This window comes from Oculina patagonica, chromosome 12 (genome assembly GCF_052425735.1).
Source record: "Oculina patagonica isolate OP01 chromosome 12, crgOcupat, whole genome shotgun sequence".
Taxonomy (NCBI): Eukaryota; Metazoa; Cnidaria; class Anthozoa; order Scleractinia; family Oculinidae; genus Oculina; species Oculina patagonica.
In genome coordinates, this window is record NC_135769.1 from 22,126,636 (window position 1) to 22,151,124 (window position 24,489).

The following is a 24,489-nucleotide window of genomic DNA, read 5'->3' on the forward strand; positions in this document are numbered from 1 at the left end:
ATAATAAGTTAACAGATTAGTTACTTTGGCTAATTAGATGCTGTTGGCCTTTTAAGTTTTTTTTTTTTTAATGCTAAATAAGATAAACTCAGAAATTACTGAAATATGGAATTTATCTCCTAACAAGACTCATGACTGATTTATCTACATTTCGCTGAAAGCATCTCTAAGTATGATTAATTCTATTTAATCTATTATAAATTTTAAGGAGTTTTGTACTCAAATGTTATTAAAACCAGCAAGTTCATTAAATGATTTTTTTTGTCGCAGTTAAAAAGTATAAAGCCTTTTTTACACTGAGACGTTTCATTCGTTACTTTTAATATTGCGACTTTTCCTTGACGCTCACTAGGTTAATTATTAACTGAGGTATAAACGATCTAAATTCAGTCAATTGAGTTCTTTTATCTTGCTGAGATTTGGTGGCGTTGTAAAGCAGCTGTGATGCCAAGCTATTAACCTTACGCCAGACCATAACACTTGAGTTTTCCTAATGTATGATATCCTTCTTCGTCTGACTCATCCATGTCCCCCAGTCTGATTTGTGTCACGGGCAGAGCAGACTTGTCTGTCAGTAGACCGCTGTCCGCGAACCAACCAGTGCCACTGTTATCACAGTTACACTTTGTACCACCAGAACAAGAGTTTGTTACTCCGCATGCGCACATCTTATAATGGCCTGTAGCTCCTCCCCAGTAGTACATCTGTGTTCCATCACGTGACACCCACCAAGCACCACCATCCTCAATAAATGAGATGTCATTATTGCACTCAAACTTGATAAACTGTTCACAGTTCTGTGAGACTCGAGTGAGTGCTGCAAGCTGAGCGGTGCTGACTCCAAAGTATCGCACATCTTTACTGTAACATCCTGCACCACTACATAAAGAAGGACCAACATGGGTTCTGCTCTCACTGTCGTGACTTATGAACGTCACGCCGACACTGTTCTTGTCACTCATGTCACAGTAGACACTGAAGGGAGTTATGCCTCCTTTGCCATCAGGGTCAATCATGTAATTACCTGAAGAGCTTCCACCACGGCCCGATTTTATACTGCTGCAGGACATGGGTCGATTGTACACTTCAAGAACAGATGCTGCCTTGATAGAACGCTGAGAATTTTTTGCCTCGCATGAATAAGTCCCGGCATCACTTGTGGAAACGCTTCGAAGAAGTAAAGTTCCGTTTGGGTAAATAACATAATTCTGAGGAAGATTTTGGCCGTCTCTTTTCCAACTGATATTCAATGAACCCTGAGCTGTACAATGCAGTAATACGTTACTGTAAAGGGATACAACAGTTTTCACTGGGGGAGTTAAGGTAAATTTGAGTTCAATCACTGTCACTTGTGCAACAGCAGAATCCTCTCCAAGGAGATTCTTTGCCCTGCATGCGTAAGCCCCACCATCTGCTTTGTTATATTGCGTATAGTCAGCGTTCCTTCAGAAACTATTGTCTTCCCTTTTGGCAAATGACTGTACGCTCTTCGCCACGTGACTGTTGGTTTAGGATAACCAGTAGCTTGGCAGACCAGGCTCAAGTTATATCCTTCCTCAAAGACAACAGATGATGGCTTCTGAGTGATCACGGCGCTAACTAGATTAAAGAAACGAGAAACAAAGGTGACAAAAAGATAATCATTGAACTAAAAGAAAGAAGCAATTGAGGGTACTTGACAGACTGGGGACTCTCTTCATAGCTACATGTTGACCGGACAAACTAAATTGTAATAGGTAATAAAATGACTTTAACAAAATAAAATATCTACGTTATTGATAAAAGTATATTTCACCTCCACAAAGAGAGCCATTCTTTACGAATCCATCTTTGCACTTGCAGATGTACGATCCAATTGTGTTATTGCATGAAGAGTTGGGAACGGCATCACATGGGTCGACCGGAGCAGCACACTCGTCGATATCTGAGAGGCAGAATGAGATAAGGCGGTTATTCAGCACTGTTATATTCACCTCCGGCAACCCGGGTACTTTCTGCTAAAAGGCGCTCTGGGAACACGGCTTAAAAACATCTTGTCACCCAATCAGAGCGCCCTTTATATGACCCATATATTTTTCTTTGTTTCTTTATTTATTTATTTATTTATTTATTTATTTATTTATTTATTTTTTTTATTATTATTTTTTTCGTTTTAGTCGCAGGAGGTGTACCACGTGAGGTATATCAACAAGTCATAAGATGGATTGCCACTATTTATGGACTGATTAAAGATAATTAAAACAATATAGAATATCTACGTATTGATCAAAAATATATTTCACCTTCCCAATCAGAGCCATTCTTTACAAATCCATATTTGTACTGGCAGATGTACGATCCATTGGTGTTACTGGGCAACGGCATCAAATGGGTAAAAACTAAAATCTACCTAATCTACCTAAAAACTAAACTCTAACATAGTGACTCGTTGCTTCTTGGGTTTCTTCATTTATCTTGAAGCTCCCATGCCCAGTTGAAATAGTCATTCATATATTATTTAAGATACCTTCTGTCTTCATGTCACAGTGAGCAAACACGGTCTCCCCAGGTATAATAGAATCAAACCAGTATTTGGCGCTGACCGCTTGTCCTCCTTCACTGGCCTTGATTTCTTTACACGTTTCAGCTGGCAGTTCAGGAATGGAACCGAGGGGTACTGAAAAGTAACAAGACATTATCATTTGTTAACTTTGTTTTGCTGAATTACTCTGCATTTGTTATGTAAACTCGCCTCTATTCATGTCGCGTCGAAAATACAGTCTATCAGGGTCAGGAACGTAATCTTCAGGTCTGGCTTCCTTGGTTCGGTTGTTCAATTCACACATGTGCTTGGAAATGACGTAGTTAAAACTTTGGCATCTGACGTCTTGGTAGCAATCCAGCAAGCACAAACCACTAAGTGATACCCCCGTGATCTTCTTGAAGATGTGTCCTCGTAACATCATGCCATATTTGGAGTATTCAGCTTCCGTGCACTGCTGAGTAGCCGCTCCATAGAACACTTGACCAAGGACAAGTAGAACTGGGATATGACTGAGTTGCTTAGTGACCATTTTGGTTCCACTCAACAGTAGCTGAACGTCTGAAAATAAAGTATCAAGAAGGTCGCGATCGGATTGAAATTATGGCATGCAACTCAACTTTGAATATATGTCGGTATTTTTATGTGGGCAAGGCAAGGCAAGGCAAGGCATCAAAATTCCAAAAAAAAATTTAAAATGCAATTTTTTCTTTTTTTTATTGAACTCTTTACTTCCTGTTTTGATAAGAGCTGTTAACGTATGCGTAACGTAATATTTTGATACTATTTCCATCAACACCTTGAGTTCGATCGAATTCAACACGAATACTGTTTTAGCCAAATTAAAAATAGATGTTCAGTGCAATTAGTTTTAAGTATATAAACAGTCTTTCTGGACTGTTCTAGAATACTTCATCCGCCAAAACGGTATCGCAAGTTAACCTCAATTTCGTAAATTTCGGTAACAAATCGTGTTTTAATGATTTATGTCCATATAGAAATCATATATCTAAATAAATAAATAAAAATCATGGAGCAGCACAATTTGCTTTAAATAGCTGCAAATATTCAGTCGTGTTGAAACCTCTTTTACGGAAAGACACGATTGGTTATCTGAACTTCAATTCTTATTTCAAGCCTTACTTGAGAACCAAAGTATTGTGCTAGGTCTCCAATGTTTCCCATCATAAAAGCATTTTACTCATTATGTTTATTTTAAATTAAAAATACAGGTACATATTTACCCATTAACCTGCATGGTTTCGACAGCTTTTACTTTACTTGAGCTTATGTTTGTTCTTGTCACCATTAATATTTTAGCACTATGCAAAATTATTCCGTGGAGAAGGATGAATCCTTCTTTAACCTGGTTCTCCAAACAAAAATATTCTAAATAACCGAATACAAAATTTCAAAATGTTAAAATGATCATTTCATGTTAAAGCCGCATATAACATGCGTAATCCCCTTGTTGTCAGGAATTTCCATTTGGCATGAAAAAATTTTGAAAATAATTTACTTCAATTTTTACCAAAACAAAACAGGCGTGCGTTTCGCAAAAGTCCCAAAAACTCCTCTCGTCCGAAATCTCTTCGAGGCTTTTTTCCGCGCATTCTTTTCGGGTTCCACAAAGCGTTTCTCAAAGCGCCCATTTTTTCCCGATATTTTCAGGAATCTTTTCGAAATTTGCGACCCAAGCAGCTGCACGAGCTTAACTTTTTCGGCCCGTAATTGGTTCAAAATTGCAATTGACACTGTTGCATTGAATTGGGTTTGTCATGTACGCAACAAATTATTTTTTTTTCGATAAATCGTCTGCAAATTAGCGATTTACCCAGTTCAAGAAACGTTTATTTTTTAACACTGTTTACCTCTATGGGCTACTTAGTGTAAAGACAGTTGATATAAGTGTTCAAAGAGTTTTTGTGTTTAACTGTATTTACTCCCGGCTTGTAATATCGAAGCACGCGCTGACAAACCTATTGCAATCTTGATTTGAGCCTTGAAGTTTGGTAAAAAAAGTAAATTTTGGTTGAATTCTTCTCTAGTTATGATTGTCACGCAGTGCCTTGGCGAACTTGTTGTACATATAACGAATGAATTTTGTTAGTTTAATTTTTCCTTAAAAAAATTCAAGCAGAAAAATCTACTATCAAGTACCTTATTAAACCGCGCTGAGTTCTTTTCGGGAAGCGAGAGTTCTTGGCGTTCTCGAGTTTGTTTTGAAATTGCTCAATTAAACCACTGAATTCTGCCCATGCCATACGTCTTTTTCTCTAGCACCATGTAATGCCGTCCTCTTTAGATAGAGAGTTCGCCTTATTTTAAATTCATTTTTTAAACGTTTTTTGCAGACGCAATCTGTGTCGCGAAAAGTTTTCGGGGTAAATAAGTCCCTAGAAGTTTTCGGGACTTTTGAGAAACGCATGGCATGCCAGGTTATAGCCTCCATGCGTTCCATCCAGGGGATAGAAAAAAATTATTTAAGGCGATTTGTACAACGGTAACTTGGATACGTTCCTACAGAACAGGACACTTCGGCCCAATGCAGACTTTTCTGTAATCTTCATGGGTGTTGCAAAATGATGCGATTCCTGAATCGGAAACCAAACCAAATCGCCACTGGCGATTTCAGCAACAAAAAGAACTATTTTAACTTCGTTTGTTTGGTCCGAACATATTGCTAGACAGATCTTTAAGTTGGTTTTCTTCATTTGCCTTTTTCGACCAAAACTGTATGGTATTTTCAATGCCGGATATATCCAATATTTCAAGATGACAAGCTGACTGTGAATACTCAGATTCGCATGACTCTCTGTCTTCCTTCCCCCTTATGGATCTATTTTCTTGGTTTTCATTTTATACAATACACGGCAATGTTTTAGTTTGTAAAAACTTTTCATACATAAATACGTTTGAGTTTTAAACTCAAATAAGGAATGTGCTGAAGTATAAATTACTAAATGTACTTTATAAGCCTTGCAATTCCTTTCCTTTAAATCAGTAGTTAGGCATTTATTCTCTGTTGCTGCGGCTCTTCTGTAAATTCGAAACTAGTTGCCGTTAAAACGTACCGAAAGACCTGTGCAAGGAGTTTGATTACCGATAATTTTAGTTTAGTTCGCACAGTAGTCGAATGAACCGTAACGTTGTGGCAAATGCTTTTCGTACCCTACAGTCGGAATTTTTCAAGTTGTTAAACGGTGTTCTACTTCAATATTTGCCTTGCATATCACGAAACGTTTGGCATATATTCACTTTAGAAAGTTCAAGGAAAGGAATTTAAAACGGCTTTTCTCCAAGCAACGAATAAAATTTAAAAGAACCTCTTCGCACGGTCCCTGTGCAGTGTGATAGTTACTGAAAGAAGAGTGAGACCTTTTGGAGTTGGAATTTGACACGGCGAATGATAACCCGAGCCGCGACGAAGTTTAAGCTCACGATTCGATTAAAAACAGTTGCAAGGCGCATTTTCAGTAGATATAAATGGACACTGATACCACTTTATCATTTAACAAGTTGAATTTTGAATAGGCACAAAAGAGCCAAATTATATCATGATATTTTTCTCTTAGTATCAGTTTCCGCCCTGAGCGAACAAATTTAGCAAACGTTTGCTCTTCTGCTATTCGGTAAACGATTTAACCCAAAGAATTTCGATGTTACTTATATCAGCTAGTTTGAAATTAAAGCTATTCTAAGTAAAGCCTTAAACTTTATAGCTTGGGTTAGGTAAAGAAATGGCAATTTACATACCTTGGTGGTCGGCATCCGTGGGGCAGTAAAACCAGCCTCCCCAAAGAACTGTTACCAACAGCAAAGGAAGTACAGAGAACGAACGGTCCATCATTCTTTCTCTTGAAGTTTTTCTGGACAGCAAAATCGCTAATTTTCAATGAAGAGCTCTTCGTACGGCGCTTAGCTGTGTTACATGCACCTCATCAAGGGTCTGAGTAGCAACGCACCTGTACTGACTTAGACAGGTTATCTTGAAAGAAAGTGGGCGTGTTTCTCACAGGTAAAGTCAAATACAAATATAACGAAAGTGTTGCTAACAACACAAAAACACATTAGAAACAGAGGTGGCACATTTAAGCATACTTTCTTCAAGAATAAAAAAAAATATTATGACGTAGTGATAGAAAGAAGACTGGATGCTTAGAAAAACAACAAATTCGATGGAAGGTGTTTCTAATCCAAAGTTATTTAGAGTTTGTTTACACATTATATTTACATGTCTTGCACTATAGTTGAGATATGGCTTAAACTACGGAAGTTCATGTCAAGTTAGGTGACAGTTCTATCGACCGCTTTTCCTTAATTGGCCTTTTCTACAGCTTTTTTTTTTACTCGTCGGTTCATCTGTGGGTGATAGAGAGATGTTCGTCATATTTACCCAATTAAACAAGTTCCTAAAAGACAAATGAAAGCACCTGTAACTAAAAAACAGTGTATTTATAGTTAAGTATTAAATTAAATAATTATTAATTCTTTCTTTAACAACAAATTTGGGAGAAACCTGTAATTTCAACTTTTCATCAACTCGTCGGAAATAAAAAGCGAACTTTTTCTAGACGATTTTTTTTTAGAAAAAAAAAATAATGTGAGCGTATTTGTCACGGGTAAAGTCAAATACAAATAAAACAAAAGTGTTGCTAGCAACACGAAAACACATTACCAGTGTGTAAATAAAATAAAGACAAACAACTTAGTGTGTGGTAACTGCAGACGCAAGCTTCCTGTACATGAATCTGTATCATTCTTAAACGGACATTTTCCCAAAACACAATATACATTATTATATTTTGTTTTTGCGTATTAACAAAGTTTTATGCCAAACATGAAAGGCTGAGGTGCAGTATTTAAAGAGCTGATAGTTTGTTGATTTCTTTAATGAGCGAAAATTTGTTTGTTCATGGAAGTTCTTCTCCGAATGCAAATTTCACTACGCGGGTTGAGTAGTCTAGAAGACTACTTTTTGTAGTTCTGAGTTTCTTTATCCGAGAGTTTCTTTATCCGAGAAAAATGGAATCTTTGCAGAGCGAACTCTTTTGTCGATATTCAAATTTTGAAGAGAAGAGAAATTCGTTTTTTTTTCTTAGACTAAAAAAGAAAGATAACGTATTCAGCTGGTAATCAGGCGAGCAATTCCAAAACTACAAACACGAATCCTATCATCAAAACGCCATTACACGCGAGTTGGCTGCCATTTTGCGAAATCGATGCAATCAACATGGCAAATTTTAAGGCGATTTTTACCGCTCTTAAAAGCCAATACTGAATAATTTCTGCATTAATCGGCATGCAAATAAACAAACGCTGCAGACTCAAGACATTTAGTAAAATATTTTACTGATGATTATTCACGTGTTTTACAACTGCGTTTTCTGTTGAATTAGAACTTACAAACACATAAAATCGCCAACCGGCAAAATTAACTGCACTGTACGTTAATGTTCCAACAAAGATTTTCCTTCGACTAAGTGGGCCTTCACTTGTTAGGACTTGGTGGGGGTGAGAGACCGGGAGGACAAGGCTCTCTGCAAAATATTTGCTGGTAAGGTATATTGTAAGTGTTTTAATAAGTGTAAAAGTTTATACTTGGCATATATCGATTACCACAGTAGATGATATTAGTAAATAGATAACAGAAATTTGGCAGTAACTTTCACATGTTATCAGTAAAAGTATCGAATGGAAAATATCTATGTGAGTTTTATACTTTAAGAATGCGCATGACCCTTGAAATCATTATGTATGTATTTGTAGAGTATGTACGAATTGCCACGACTGAAGCCGGAAACAAACGAAATATTCATGAGAATATGTTTCTTTAAGTTTTTGTATAAGTAATTACGCGTTATATTGTTCTCATCTTTGTGTCCCGTGCGCTGGAACGTAGCGAATTATAGTAACTAGATTCACAGCTGTGAATACATCACGTGTTGGTGTAAACATTGACTCGGAAGGTCTTCGGAGGCCTCAAAACCTGCAATTTTGTAATCAAGTTTTCTCCCCTGATATAGGATTTCAGGAGTTGATTCGCGAGAGACATAAACTTGGTGTACGCCGGTTGTAGCAAATTTATATGTAATATAAATGCCAATTTATATGTAATATAAATTAAAGTTAATGTGACAACCATGAAAGGAGTTCAGAGAAGTCATAAGATCACTCTATTTAAATACGCAGATCTGTCACGCAATATGCTGCAAGACTATCACTCTTGCGTTACATTCAAAGGTCAAACTCACTTCTGAGTGTGATGCGCTATTCGGGCTGGCCAATCACATCGCCCCTTTTCTATTATGTCAATCAAGGCCATGCGGTTTTATCTAGACTCGAGTAGTTTTACTTCAAATTCTCTGAGCTCCCTAAAAGAGTTTTCACAATAATTATTATTGCTGTGATATCCTTCGATTGTTTTTCGCTTCAACATCGCTCCATCAGTACTTTATGAGTTATCCTGGTATCTGCCCACGAACTACGTTCCGGTTTTACACATTTTATTCTGTCGTTCGAAGATAAATGTGCGGACGATCTGTCGAAGGCCTCGCACTACTGAACAGGTATTCGGTCCAGCAACTGAGGAACTTGATATGCACACACAGAACAGATTACCTCTACCGGAATATGGCCACTCTACCGACTCGGCTTCAAGGTCCTGTAGTCTCCAAACCGCGAAACCCGACACTACAGCAAAAAGCATGAACCTCACAAAAACATTATTTGCATGGTGGAGACAACATGCCTTCGTTTGCCCGAGATTATGTAAGCTTAATGTGAATGAACGACTTATAAAGAACAAGACCATTTCTTCAACTAGAATATACTATTCTCTTGTCAAGCCGGAGAACAGTCAACAATGGTCAAGGCCGTCGCGAATGTCTTTCAAGCCTCGTCTAGCGCGCCTCCTTCTCTCCCGCCGAAAGTGGTCAGTAAAAAATTGGACAAGCAATCCGGATTTCCCTAGGGTGCATCTTGGCCAAGTGGAGCTTGCTAAAAGCTAAGTATAAATATGTATAAGCTGATTCTATTTTGCGTTATATTAGACCGGCGTTAAATGAGATTTCAATATGAAAACAAACGAAACTTAGAGCAATTTGCAGGCTGTCATTTCCACCAGCCGTCGAAAAGCCTAAAGGGCTGGAAATTACAAGATACCGGTGGAATTCGCTATTGTTATCTTCTGTTATGTTCGAAGTCATGTCTTAATATCTGAGTAGACGAGACCCTTTATAATTTGGCTGCTCAAAGTTGAGAAAGAGCGACATAAACCTAGCTTTGCTGGAGGCTAGGGTGGTGAATTCTCGTCCCTTGTCACTAAAGTAAAAATAGGACAAATAACAACTCAAAGCAACGAAAGTTCTCAGCTTATAGAATACTTTATGAAGATTCTAAAAATATTAACAGTTTTTACATTTAATGCAAGAAATTTGAGGTATTTAAAGGTGCCATTGTCACTGCCATTTTAACAAAAAATAGGTTATAACTCAAGGGGAAATTGAACAATAATATTATTGTAGCAAGAATTTGATCCAAGACATACAGGGGCGTACCTGCCTTTACTACCACTAAAATTGCCTCGGAACGACCCTGACATAAAATACAATAACAGGACTTTCTACGGGAGTATGTCACAGGAAATACAAAAGTGAGGATTCTAGGATCAAAACATAAAATTTTGCTTTGTAGTGAATACATTACTTTGTTCATGCAGAAGCATTGAACCATTTCAAGCCTGCCAAGTTTAGTGGCACAAGGATAAATCCAACAGGAGCTACTCTATCTACAATGAATGCATGTCTGTGTAGCAAGTGTCTTAATTGTTCAAATACGCCTTATTTTTCGCACCTTCTACCCTGATTGATTCTTGTGTGAGTTTTGCCTTCCTGCCATGTTTCTTAGGTCAGCAATGTATAATTCCAGTGGCGAATAACAAACTTTTGCTCTGTATAAGGTCTTTTATTCCCGTTTTTCCCAGCACTCATTGAATTTGTGCTGTATCATTCAAAGGGAAACCATGAATAGGGCATTTTAGTATTAACAGTCTTGAATTTATATATCTACTCCTTTACGTGTATGAAATGGCTAGGTCACACCTTACGGATGCCTTCCTGTACCATCAAAAGGCAAGCTTTGACCTGAAATCCTCAAGGGAGTCAAAAGAGAGGTCGACTATTAAACACCTGGAGACGTTCGCTAAAAGCAGAGATCGAGTCCATGGGCAAGAGTTGGTACCAGCTAGAGAAGGATGCACAGGACAGGATGCTATGACGAGAGACTGTTGATAGTCTATACTCCTGAAAAGGAGTCGAGTGAAGGGCTACTACTACTTATTTACATGTTAACTTAAACCTATTTTATATTTTCGTGCTATTCGTCTATGGGGAATACACTTCGTGTATTTGTGGGGATGAAGTGCTCTGTACCATTCGCCCTTTTGCCCCATAGCCTCACAGGGTCAGCTTTCCCCTTATAGTGGGGCCCCGCAGTGTTGCTGTTGTTGGTTGTTGTGATTGTTCCCAAGGGTCCTAGAGATTAGGACCCCAGTTTCTTGGGAACCAGGGCATGTGGTTGTGTTTGTTCCCAAGGGTCCTAGAGATTAGGACCCCAGTTTCTTGGGAACCAGGGCATGTGGTTGTGTTTGTTCCCAAGGGTCCTAGAGATTAGGACCCCAGTTTCTTGGGAACGTTCCCAAGGGTCCTAGAGATTAGGACCCCAGTTTCTTGGGAACCAGGGCATGTGGTTGTGTTTGTTCCCAAGGGTCCTAGAGATTAGGACCCCAGTTTCTTGGGAACTAGGGCTTCCTGAAAGGAAGGAGAGGATTCCAGTCTCTCGTTGCCAACCAACTAACCTGTGATACATGTACCCTGCATGATTTCTATTGATGATTCTGATTGGCAACTCGAGCACTTCATCCCTTACCCCTTTTCTCCCACTGAACTTGTTGTCTTGTTTTGACTTCATGGGTTGGGAACATTAAAGCAAATTTATATGTAATATAAATGCCAATTTATATGTAATATAAATTAAAGTTAATGTGACAACCATGAAAGGAGTTCAGAGAAGTCATAAGATCACTCTATTTAAATACGCAGATCTGTCACGCAATATGCTGCAAGACTATCACTCTTGCGTTACATTCAAAGGTCAAACTCACTTCTGAGTGTGATGCGCTATTCGGGCTGGCCAATCACATCGCCCCTTTTCTATTATGTCAATCAAGGCCATGCGGTTTTATCTAGACTCGAGTAGTTTTACTTCAAATTCTCTGAGCTCCCTAAAAGAGTTTTCACAATAATTCCCACCCACCCAACCCTCTTTGGTTCTCTTTTAGCTTAGTATTTGTATAAATGTAGGCAATGTTATAGTTCTACGCACATATCCGGCTATGTTAAGGGTGTTTATTATATTACTATTATTATTTTTAAACGTTAGCCATAACTGATGGACTAAAGAAGCAAGCCCACATTTATAGACATTATTCTAATAATTATTATTTCCATTTTGTATGCTTACTTACGTTTAGAGCTGATGGACTTAAGCAGCATGCCTGCTTACAGAAACATTGTTTTTTTATATTGTTATCATTTTGTATGCTAGCTCAGGCTTAGAGCTGTTGGACTTGAGCAATGTGTCTGCTTTTGAGATATTGATATACATGTAACCGTTAGCTTTAGTGTCGAGCTGGCATGTATCAACTCGACCATTCTGTTATTCGATTACTGTCTCTTCTGAACTTCTTCAATAGCTTTAGACCATCTTAACTAAGCATTGTCTTTTCTTATAGTTAATAAACCACGGGAGGGGATGAAGTGCTCTGTACCATTCGCCCTTTTGCCCCATAGCCTCACAGGGTCAGCTTTCCCCTTATAGTGGGGCCCCGCAGTGTTGCTGTTGTTGGTTGTTGTGATTGTTCCCAAGGGTCCTAGAGATTAGGACCCCAGTTTCTTGGGAACCAGGGCATGTGGTTGTGTTTGTTCCCAAGGGTCCTAGAGATTAGGACCCCAGTTTCTTGGGAACCAGGGCATGTGGTTGTGTTTGTTCCCAAGGGTCCTAGAGATTAGGACCCCAGTTTCTTGGGAACGTTCCCAAGGGTCCTAGAGATTAGGACCCCAGTTTCTTGGGAACCAGGGCATGTGGTTGTGTTTGTTCCCAAGGGTCCTAGAGATTAGGACCCCAGTTTCTTGGGAACTAGGGCTTCCTGAAAGGAAGGAGAGGATTCCAGTCTCTCGTTGCCAACCAACTAACCTGTGATACATGTACCCTGCATGATTTCTATTGATGATTCTGATTGGCAACTCGAGCACTTCATCCCTTACCCCTTTTCTCCCACTGAACTTGTTGTCTTGTTTTGACTTCATGGGTTGGGAACATTAAATTATGAAAAAAGATGCCAATAACTTCTAGAAGTTTTTGAAACATTTCGTTTTCGTTAGAACACAAAAGAGATTATGAGTTATCACTAGGTTATATAGTCATTAAATTCGGTGCGATATTTTCCAGTACATATCTTTTCTTAATTTCACGAACGATCAATGTGCGATTGCGTCAATTTTTACACTACTCGTTAACCGGAACTATATAAGCGATGAGTTATCAACTAGTAATGGTACGTGGGAAGCTGTATTGTATTACGAAGAACGGTGATTGAGACAAACAAAAAAACAAATAAACAAACAAACGAGGCAAATTTCTCGTCTTATTTTTACACTCAGCCAGCGTTCTTCACTCTATTCCCTAACCAAAGGCCTGGAACAGGGAAGCAACGTTAAAAAGGCAAAATTATGATTAAAATGTCGTGTTATCCATACATGATTACGCATAAGCTGTATTAGATTATGAAGGTAAAATCCAGTACATTTCGAAGATACTGTAATTTTTTTATTTTTTTTTTTAAGTAAGAACTTTGGAACTGTTATACTCCATTATATTTCATCAGAGTAGCAAGCAATGTTTACGTAACCTAACTTTACTGGCAACGAAACTTTGACAAAAATATCAGGCTTGTTATTAAAAATAATTAAAATGGGTCTAATGTGTGTCTGGTTTATAATCATGGTGCAAAGTGCATCTATAAGCTTCTATATATACCTTAATATTTTTGTTTCTGAATTGACAGGTTTCTTGGTTGGTGACTGATTAAACCTGTTCCATCTACACGCTGGGAAGTAAAGACACGTAGCAACATGTGTAGTGAAGAACAATTATTATTTTTTCTTTTTTTTTGTAAAATATTAAGGGGCAAAAAAAGTTATTCTTGTTGTTGTTGTTGTTTGGAACACAAGCCAATAAAGGAAGAAACGTCAGTGTAGATATGATTAAGTTCTTTATTTGTTCCCAAAAAAGACGACCATGAAGTAATTACAAAAACCAAAAACAAAATTAATCTGTAAATTTTAGATTATATTTATCAAAACACACAAAATAGAATTCTGCAACAATGATGCATGTCGTTGTAGCTATACCCTCTTGAAGAAGAATTTAATAGAGCCTTTGTGGCCGTGAGACCAGCTTTGCCGTGTATTACCCGCTGTTTTCTTTCAATGTCCCTTCGCAGGCACTGAGCTTCAACAATAACTATTCCAATTAAAATAACAATAGACGACAGAATACGTTTACCCGATACAGTTTTAAAAGCAGTACTTGAGCGCTTACCTGAGCTACATGTATTTCACGAATGGTAAAAATATCGTTTATAGTTTTCAATTGAAGACTATTGTGAGGAAAAAAATATCAGCATAGAAATGATTAAGTACATTATTTGTGCCCAAAAAAGATGACCATGTAGTAATTACCTTAAATAATTAGGAAAGATATATTTATCAAAACACACAAAATAGAAATTATGATACAATGCTGCTTATTGATATATACTCTCTTGAAGAAGAATTCCTGATTAGTGCAGTAGTAAGGCTATGTTTGAGAGTTACTAAGTTTGTTTGCTTGTTTTTTTTTTTTGGCTTGCATTCCTTGCTGATTAAATTTGCTCCAGCCACACGCTGGGCGACAACGAAAATGCAGTACTTGAAAATAGTTAGAAAATATAGAAGAGCTTTGACCACAGTTTCTAAACAAACTTACAAAATCAATACCTGCTGGCTAACAAAGACGAGGTTAAGAAACAATAATAAAGCTTTGCGTTTTTGAATTGATACGCGTCTCATTTGGTACCTGATCTGATTAAAACTACTCCAGTCGCAAAATTGCTTTACAACAAGCTCAGCATCCGGTGTGTGCCAAACAATGGTTGCCGGTTTAAAGTGGATGACAAAGCAGATAATTAAATGTCCTTTGGATGCCAAATAGCTTTAAATATTAAAATTGAAAAATGCTTCTCTTTGCCTGGTGTTCTTAGAAGTTACAGTGAGACTAGTGCGCACCGTCAAAAAAGAATCTTATTAACGTACAACTTCGCCAGCGACACATTTTAAGAAAGACGATTGTTTCTGTCCTGATCAGTGGTTCGATTAGCTCCAGAAAACTGTTCCCTTAGAATATAATTGAAATTCGTCGATTAAGAAGGTGAGTTCAAATTGTTTTTGAAGTTTACTGTTTGGAGTACAGTGGAATTCCGAATTTTTGAACCCTCGATTTTTCGAACCCCCGATAACTCGAACCAACGTCGTTTCCCATTCCTCAGTCAAACACTAGCTGTAATGTGATCCCGATTTCTCGAACCAATTTTAATTTCCTTTCTCTAGCTTGGAGATTAAAAAAATTGGATTCCACGTTGAATTACAATTTGTGGGAGTTCAGCTGATTGAAACTGGAACACTGATGTGACTGATATAATTGCTGTCACTTGTGTGATCATGATAGTAAGACAAAGGAATGCTAGTAAAGTTTTCAACAAGCTTTTCAATTTTCTTGAGACATTCGCAGCCACCCCATCGTTGACAATGCAAAATAAGACTTCTATTTTGTTGTTGTTGTTGTTGCCCAGTAGTCGTTTTTCTATGCACTAATAGCAGTCGATATAGTGGACAATGCGACCTTAAGTTTGAGCCCAATTTTGGTGTTTTTTCATTCACAGTCACAAGAAGCAAAACATAAAACCCAGATCAAAAGAAACTTTAACTAACCTCGGCCAGCAATAAAAGGCTGAAGTAGATAAAGGCTAAAAGCATTTCAAAGAGCAAGGCTTTATAATAGTTTTGAATTTTCCACAGTGTTGTAAATAACAAGACTGGTTTTCTTTTTTCCTGAGGTTAGTTTTCTATTCAACTCATAATTCAAGTCATGAACAAGTAACGTTTGCTACACTTATTACAGTTTAGAGGACAATGCTAACGAGAAATTCGAGGTGACGTACAATTCTTCTGCTATAAGGGACCGTAACGAAAATCGTACATAAATCTGTTATTTTAACTTGCAGAGGATAAATTAGTGCTTGACGGTGTTTTTAGTTACCATGGCAACGGAGCAGAAGCCGATCGGCTATAATTCTACTGGAAACTGGAAGGGTAAAGAAGAGCCGGGCATACCGCCTTATTCTTCTAAATGGAGAGCTTTTGCTACCAACACGACTCTTCACGGACTGCGACACGTCGCCGAAAACAGCCATTCCACTTTCAAACGGGCAGCCTGGTTGATTTTTCTTGGCACTGCCGCTGCCTTATATGTGTACCTTGTATCCACTAGCTTACATAAATATTTCTCCAGGCCAATAAAATCAGTAATTTCACAAGAAACGCCGACGAATGGCTTGAGATTTCCAGCTGTGACAATCTGTAATTTAAACAAGTTTATGAAGTCTAAAATAGATGTGGCTGACGAAGATGAGAACTTTGAAAAACTGGGATTGAACATAAGTGGATGCAATGAGACACGTGCAGTTCGTGGAAATCTCACTTGTGGTCAAGCACTGCTGTGTGCTTATAGGTGGTATGGGACAGCACTGGTAAAAGGATGTAACAAAACAACACAGCAGAACATAATCAACGTTTTAAAATCCTCATCAAAACGACTGTTCAACGAGGAAGAATTTCTTACTAAATATGGGCATGACATGACTGGCATGAGCATTTCTTTTCTATTTTGCTTTTACATGTACAGCATAGAATGTTCTAATGAAGACTTTGTTCCAAAACTTACACAAGATGGCATCTGCTACACCTACAACTCTGGTTATAATGGCTCCGTTCGATGTACAATACATGAAGGCCCAGACGAAGGACTTAGCATTCTCCTCAATGTTCAAACAAACGAGAATACTCTCAGTCAATATTCAACTGGATTTAAAGTGATTGTGCACGATCAGAACACTTTTGTGCAACGTCATTCTGGATTTCACATCTTTCCTGGTACCCATGCGTCGGTTGCAATCAAGCTTAGAAAGGTAAGATGTTGTAGTCTTCAAATACTATTAATTATGCGGTTTAAATGTTACATGTATACAAGCATCGCAAAATGCTAGCCCATTTCAGTTCGGAAAGCATCGTTTTGGAGGTTTGTTTGTGGGCTGTCTTCCACTATTGCAAAACCGTTGTGGTGCAAGCTTAGTTAAGTTACTGACTGATTGATTGATTACTTGATTGATTAATTGATTGATGGATGATTGATTGATTGATTGATTGATGATTGATTGATTGATTGATTGATTGATTGATTGGAAAAAGAGTTGTGAGGAGCACCTGACTTCGTGCACTAGATAAAACGTGTAGAAAGATAACAAAGGTACATAATTGTTTCACATAACCCTGTCATTCAGTTCTCCCTGTTATACTACCTTATTATAAGAAAATAACGAAGCATAAAACAAAGCGAACAAAATCTACGCGTTATAAAACTAACGCGATTTTTTGAAATTTGAGTTAATTATATGAATTCTCAATTCCCTATAATAAGGTATTCCTTTTAGAACACAGCGCTTTGAACTTAACGCATGCGCAGGAGATAAGTTATGTTACATACTGGAACTCTCACAAACGTCGCGTGCTTCTCCCTGCGGTAGGATTTCATTAGCCTTTAAGCTCCGTGGCGCAAACTTAAAACCGCAAATTAATTATGCTTTAAGGCATCACATCGTAATAATTAATTAGTAGTAAATGCCGTGCGATAATTCAACATTATTCGTTTATCTTTTCTAGCACGTAAGACTTCCAGCGCCATTTCATACAAACTGCCGACAGGACAAGCTGGTAGGGATTGGTACCTACACGAAGGACGGCTGCATTTACCAGTGCATCGCAAATATGACCCTAGCTCAATGTGGCTGCCGTCGCTTTGGATTTGCAGGTTCAATTTATCTTCTTGCATTAAAATCAAGCCCCTATCAAGCGGCCAGTTATCAAAGTCCCCAAAGTATTGCCAGTATAATAGTTTAAATAAAACCCTCATATAGCGGTCACCTCTATTAAGCGGCCGGGGCCACCTTTCGGCCGTTACCTTGTATATCCGTCTATTATTGAAGAGGCCACTAAGAATTTAATACACGTAGTTTGGCCTTCTTTTCAACAACCTAATGACAAATAAGGGTCCGAAATTTGAAGTGACGATTGATAAAACATTCAATCACACGCTTTCCGTTGTCACTGAGCTAAGTGATGACCTTTTGATTTCCTGGCAACGAAGTGATATTTCTATCACGCTTTATGCTCATTTCTGACGAGCCCCTATTAAGCGACCAACCTCCATATTAAGGTGGCTCGTACCAGTTTTTCTTGCGTGGGAAGTCTGGTGACTAGCGCGCGCGTCACGCTTCATAGCCACGAGTCACGCGCGAGATTTGAAAAGGAAAACAACATGGCGGCCGAGTGCGAGGTTGCTTTTCTTCAATTTAAGAAAAAATACCGCGTTCAACTGAAGTTGTTTCAACAAGAACATTTTAAGTGAACTAAATGTTCGTCAGTCAAAATGTTTTCGGATCTCACTGCTCGAGTTACAAAAGCAAATTCGCATGTGCTACGATCGATCTTGTTGGAGATCGTGAGTCAATTCCACTTTTTTCGTTTCAGCTTATTTGAGTTCGCTGTCAAACACATGATTATTCAGACAAAGAAATACTTAAAAATAAGACCTAAGAGGCACAATTGGCGCCAACTGAAACTGGCTAAATCCCATGAAATCCTTAGCCGAAAGGTTTCGCAGACAAAGCGAGGGGAAGTCCACGCGTGTTGCGCGCATATGTGCCCGCAAAGATCAGCGGTAGTCGGAACTGAGCATGAGTAAAAGCCAAACTTTTAAAATCGAAATTTTAAAGTTCGCGGAAACGCGCGTGGGAATTATTGAGTTCGCGAAGGCTTTAGAAAGAAAACTAGCCCGATGACCCCTATTTTTTATTGCCCTAATATTTTCCTTTTATGAAATGGAAACGACAGAAAAAATCTAAAAAAATTATACGAAAGGAATTTTTAATTACTTACAAATTGCCCTTTTTTGTATCTGCAAAAAATCCGCTTCGTAGAAATTTTTTAAAATAATTATACAGTTTCTTTTTCAGATACCAAAAGTTATCAGGAGAAAAAAAATGGGGGTCATTGAGTTAGTTTTCAAGATATAAGCACTGGAAGCTGAAAAAGGGTTCTAAAAATCATTGGCTATCGTTGCCATGGTAACCACTGATGACGTAATTATTGGTATTTTGGAACAACAACACAATGGGTAATTTAATCATACAAAAATTTTGTTACTATCTTTAATTGATTTTTTGGCCATTTTCTTCCAAAGATCACCCAGTCAAAAACCTGAAAACTGGTACGAGCCACCTTAAGCGGCCATTTACCATTTCCCCAGGGGTGGCCGCTTAATAGGGGTTTGGCTGTATTAAAAAGGACAAGTGGACGGTGAATGCCAACACCCTATTAAGCCTTCCTCTCGCAATAATTACAATTCATTATTTGTTTTCCTCGTTATGGTTAATTTTGAATTTATAATTAATCCTTAAGGCAACTTTATTGCAAAGAGTTTTTAATATTTTGGCTTTAGAAATCTCAATGGTGTCAAGATTTGCTTGTTCCGTTTCATTTACTTTCTTGTTTTGTTTTGTTTAGATCCAAAGGGAGCACCCCTGTGCTCTTTGCAGGACGACGGATGTGTTGAGAATTTGGAAAGTAAGAAAATATAAATGATACTAAGCACTGGGAAAACAGCGAATAAAAATTGTAGTTTACTTCCCTACTTGTTCTCAAAAAATTTAGACTGGGTCGGAATGAGCTACCGAAATGGTTATCCCAAAGTCAGATACCACGACCTTTTATAACACCTCTTCCGCTTACAAACAGAACGTTTGTTGCCATTTAATGATTGACCATTTACAATGAAAGCCAGAACTCAATTTATTCTACATTCCTGGATGCTACAATTTTGCATTAACAAGTCGCAGCTCTTTCCAAATAAACCCTTGGTCATACAGGGGAGGGGGGGGGGGGGAGGGGGTGGATGCCAGCCCCCTCTTGCGTTTTTTCGTAATTTTGAACAGAGTATTTATTCTACAAGGCTGAAACTTCCAATACTTGTTTATTCTTTCCTCGCAGAAATCTTGATATGTCAACCATGTATTCATGATTTCTGATGTTGTCATAGCATTGTTCGAATTATAAGCAGGTCTGTCCAAAAATCGCATAAGCATTATGGCCTGATTTTGTAACAATTTCCGTTATTTTCTGACTTCCTAAGAAAATGGTAAAATCCAAGATGGCGGATTAAAGATGGCGTCCTTAATTACGAAATATGACGTCATCTGACCTCACAGCCTACAAAAATTATGTCATCTTGTAGAGTAAGCTCAAGGCTTTCTTCCCAGTGCAAAGTACTTTTGCTGTGCATCAACAGAACGAAAACCTTAGGGGGTTCTATTCCGCCCCCGTTGTACCATGGTGGGGCTATGAATTGCTTGTACATAAAACCAGATTGACTGCAAGGCTGGTACAACGGCAGTAGGGCGAAATTTATTGGCCAATATTTCAACGTCCGAGGGTCAATTAAATATCAATGAAATAGTAAAAAGATGTTTCAAAAGTAACATTTATGCAGCCAGACGAAGCTTTGATAGTTCACACTAAGAGACAAGCGTATACATCTCTGTTTTATAGTTTTATATCTTAACATGCGCTTTAATGGTCTTTAATGAATTGAAAAATGAAATCATTCCTTACATAATGAGATCACCCATGTAACAAATAATGTCGGTGGAAAGTTTAGTCATTTTGTTTTAACTTTCCAGGGCAACTCAACTTAACAACGTGCTCTTGCAGCAACGCATGCTCAGAATTGGAGTATGAGTCACGTGTTTCTTATTCCAAATTCCCGGATAACTCGATAATTAAAATATTGCATCATCTGTATGGGATGAAGAAGAGTGCCAGTTACATGAAGTAAGTTTTTTTTAAAGAAAAAGGAGGTCTTAGTGTATCTTCTTCACACTGCTAGAAACACTATTAGCTAAATTTACTTACTTACTTACTTACTGACTGACTGACTGACTGACTGACTGACTGACTGACTGACTGACTGACTGACTGACTGACTGACTGACTGACTGACTGGCTGGCTGGCTGGCTGGCTGGCTGGCTGACTGACTGACTGACTGACTGACTGACTGACTGGCTGGCTGGCTGACTGACTGACTGACTGACTGACTGACTGACTGGCTGGCTGGCTGACGGGCTGGCTGGCTGGCTGGCTGACTGACTGACTAACTGACTGGCTAGATGGCTGGCTGGCTGGCTGGCTGGCTGACTGACTGACTGACTGACTCACTAACTTACTTTTTTTGTATATAGGGAAAACTATGTTCTTCTTCAAGTGGGGTTTCAACACTTAGCTTACGAAAAGCACGAGGATGTTTCAAGTTATGGAACAGGGAGCCTCTTAGGTAAGTCAAATATATAGAGAACATGCAGATCGCCAGGACGACATTTATATTCTTTACCCTGCAAATGATTCTTTATGCTTGTTGCATGGTAACAATCATGATGTCGGCGCAAGCGACAATCTGTTTCTGAGATGAAAAGCAAATAAATCGAAGGTGGAATAAATGCTGCATGTCCATTGGGACTAGACAAGGCATAATAAAATAGAACATGTTTTCTGTAAGCATTTTAAAAAGGTAGTGTCATGATCACTTCCGGTTATGTATTGTACGGCCACTTCCGGTCACATATAACAAGTGGAATGATCAGTTACGCGGAAAAGTATGTGATATTTTTGTATGCATTTTGATGTGTGTTATCTATGTTCTTCGAGTCATCATTACATGCTGTTTGTTATTATTCCCGTATCAACTGCTAGTTCATTAACTCGACATAGTATCAGAAGTGAGATCCTACTAATGAAATACCTCTTGTAACAATTTATCCAATATGGTACCCCTCTCCTACCAAAGTCATCTTCATATTACATAAAGACTGGATTATGTTAGAAATTAAGAGACAGGTTTCACTTGAACCTTGCATATTTAAGTTTAAGGTAATGTCTGCGTTTGGGCCTAGTGACCCATCAGGGCAGAGGTTATCCCGGTTTCCGTATCTTTAAGCACTTGGAGTATTTCTAATCCTCTCTGGATGGGATGCTGGTCCAAGCATTTAATCAGGGAGTCCCTGGTACCATTTATACGCGTGGGCGAAGACAGGCGCTGTGAGAGTAAAGTGTCTTGCCCAAGAACACAACAGCAGTGACTCCGTAAGAGATTCAAACATTTGTAATACAATACAATAACTGTCCAGGAATAAAGATCAAAAAGCCTTCTCTTTACGATTTGATTTTAGGTGAACTTGGTGGCAACATGGGCTTGCTTCTTGGATGCAGTATACTGACGCTCTGTGAGTTCATCGAATTTCTGTGGGAAGCTGTAATGTCCAAGATAAAAAAACGCTCCACGAATGTCAACGCCGAACCATGTACATAAGTCCTTTCCACTCTACAATTTCTATTTCTTTTATCTTGTAGTTCTAGTTGGGGAAATGTATTAATGCTCAGAGAGGTCCACCGCTCGTTTGTGATCCCGTGGGTTTGTGATCCCGTGGATTTTTTACTCTTCAGACCTACTGTACACTCCTGTGTGGTGAAAATGCAAAAAGAAATCAGACACTGATGACTTTTAAGCAGGCCGTAGAAATTAACACCCAATGCATTTTAGCCAAACTGAGAAGACACGTTATTTTTTTCTTGCCTCTAACAACTAGGTTTCCTAATGGGTTGATGTCCTGGAGCCCTAAATAAGAAAATAAAACTAGCCCTGGATCCAGAATAACGTCTTTCTTTCACTGAAACCATGATAAAAATATCCATTCTTTATTTATCCTGAGAGGCAAATGAATGCGTGGATCCTTAGAGCGCAAATCTTAGTCTTGGACTTCTGGTGACCTATGTATTTAGACCGAGAGTAGGGGCCCTAAAACTGCTTAGAACCCATTTATTTCGTTTTAATATTCGCCCGTTATAAATCACTGCGTGGCACAACAATCACAGACTAACAATTAATATAACACGCAGCCTGTGATCGACGGTACCACATTTTTCATTTCATTTTTATTTTATTTATTTATTCCATTACAAAATTTACGATGATAAAAAATACAAAAGAAAACAACTAGAAAAAGAGAAATGGAAAAGGGCAAAAATATAGTAAGCTTATTTGAGGCCCTTGATTTAATTACAATAATCGTTTAGGATAAAAAGTAAATTTAACATAGGAGAGGTAGAGGTTTGAACTAGTTAGTATTGAGCAAAATAAAACTGGTAAGGTGTGTTTTTGTTTTAAAAAAGTTTCTAGTTGGCAATTAATCAAAAGTTTTCTAGTTGACAATCACATGGCGCAACCAGGTATCACATCCGACTCTAAGCGGTACCGAACGTATGGTGACATTAATACAAGGCGCTACTTTAATCCTATGTTTCCTTTTTTAACATTTGGTTATTGTAATCATCAACGATTGCTTAATTTTGAGCGTCTTTAATTATTCCAGATATTAATCATGAAAAGTACGAGCGGTTGTTAAACTTAGTTGGTGCATGTCTCTCTTTAACCGCTGTCGGTTCCCTTTGGACTCGACAACAAATTAATAAACTCCTGTTCATTTTAGCAAATTTATATTTAATAAATTCAAGTTAATGCGACAGCCATGAAGGGAGATCAGAGGAGTATCGGGTATATATATCTGTCACACAATATGCCCCAAGTTTAACACTTGCGTTACATTCTAAGGTCAAGCCCCCCTTTTACCTGTATGACATGCTATTCTCTACTGGCCAATCACACTTCCCCTTTTCCATTGTGTCAATCAAGACCATGCGGTTTCATCTGCACATCAGTAGTCTACCCAAAATTCTCTGATCTCCCTAAAGGGTTGTCACAAACAATTCCCACCCACCCACCCCTTTTTAGTTCCCTTTTAGCATACTACTTTTTGACATTTTGAAATACTGTAACCGAAATATCAATTCTCCACACAATAGTACTGCTATGTGGAGGGTTGTTCTCTCTTTAGACTCTAAGCAACATTTCTGCTTATATAGACATTGTTACCATTGTTACTATTTTGCACTTTAACTCAAGTTTAGAGCTGTTGACCTTAACCAGCATACCTGCTTATTGAGACTTTGTTACAATTAATACCTTTTCTATGTGCACTCAAGCACAAAGTTGTTACTATTTGTTACTATTTTTGTACTTAAACTCAAGCTTAGAGCTGTTGGACTTAATATAAGCAGAATGCCTGCTTATTGAGACATTGTTACAATTAATACCTTTTCTATGTGCACTCAAGCACATAGTTGTTACTATTTGTTACTATTTTTCTACTTAGAAACAAGCTTAGAGCTGTTGGACTTAAGCAGAATGCCTGCTTATTGAGACATTTAGTACTTGTTAACATTTTGTAAGCTAAATCAGGCAAAGAGCTTTTAGATTTATGACACATTGTTATAATAACATTGTTATTCTTAGCGTCAACCTGGCATAGGTTAACTGAAGCATTATTTCCTTCTTTACTGATGTTTTCTAAGACAATTATGCCTACATG

General features: G+C 38.2%; 3 protein-coding genes across 3 annotated transcripts; 1 reads left to right on the top strand and 2 right to left on the bottom strand.

Moving 5' to 3' along the window:
• Positions 1–33: 33 nt before the first annotated feature.
• LOC144633061 (contactin-associated protein 1-like) lies at positions 34–1,070 on the bottom strand. Its single transcript, XM_078491834.1, has one exon. The coding sequence runs from the start codon at positions 1,068–1,070 to the stop codon at positions 462–464; it is 609 nt and encodes a 202-aa protein (XP_078347960.1). The 3' UTR covers positions 34–461.
• Positions 1,071–1,342: 272 nt separating this feature from the next.
• On the bottom strand, positions 1,343–6,462 carry LOC144633062 (uncharacterized). The gene is made up of 5 exons (XM_078491835.1): positions 6,278–6,462; positions 2,732–3,082; positions 2,507–2,656; positions 1,796–1,924; positions 1,343–1,599 (listed from the first exon to the last, which is right to left on the bottom strand). The coding sequence occupies exons 1-5, from the start codon at positions 6,369–6,371 to the stop codon at positions 1,346–1,348; spliced, it is 978 nt and encodes a 325-aa protein (XP_078347961.1). The 5' UTR covers positions 6,372–6,462; the 3' UTR covers positions 1,343–1,345.
• A 9,476-nt stretch (positions 6,463–15,938) lies between these two features.
• On the top strand, positions 15,939–23,951 carry LOC144633490 (acid-sensing ion channel 1A-like). Its single transcript, XM_078492345.1, has 6 exons — positions 15,939–16,865; positions 17,617–17,764; positions 19,519–19,578; positions 20,691–20,841; positions 21,250–21,341; positions 22,234–23,951. The coding sequence occupies exons 1-6, from the start codon at positions 15,939–15,941 to the stop codon at positions 22,371–22,373; spliced, it is 1,518 nt and encodes a 505-aa protein (XP_078348471.1). The 3' UTR covers positions 22,374–23,951.
• The last annotated feature ends 538 nt before the right edge of the window (positions 23,952–24,489 follow it).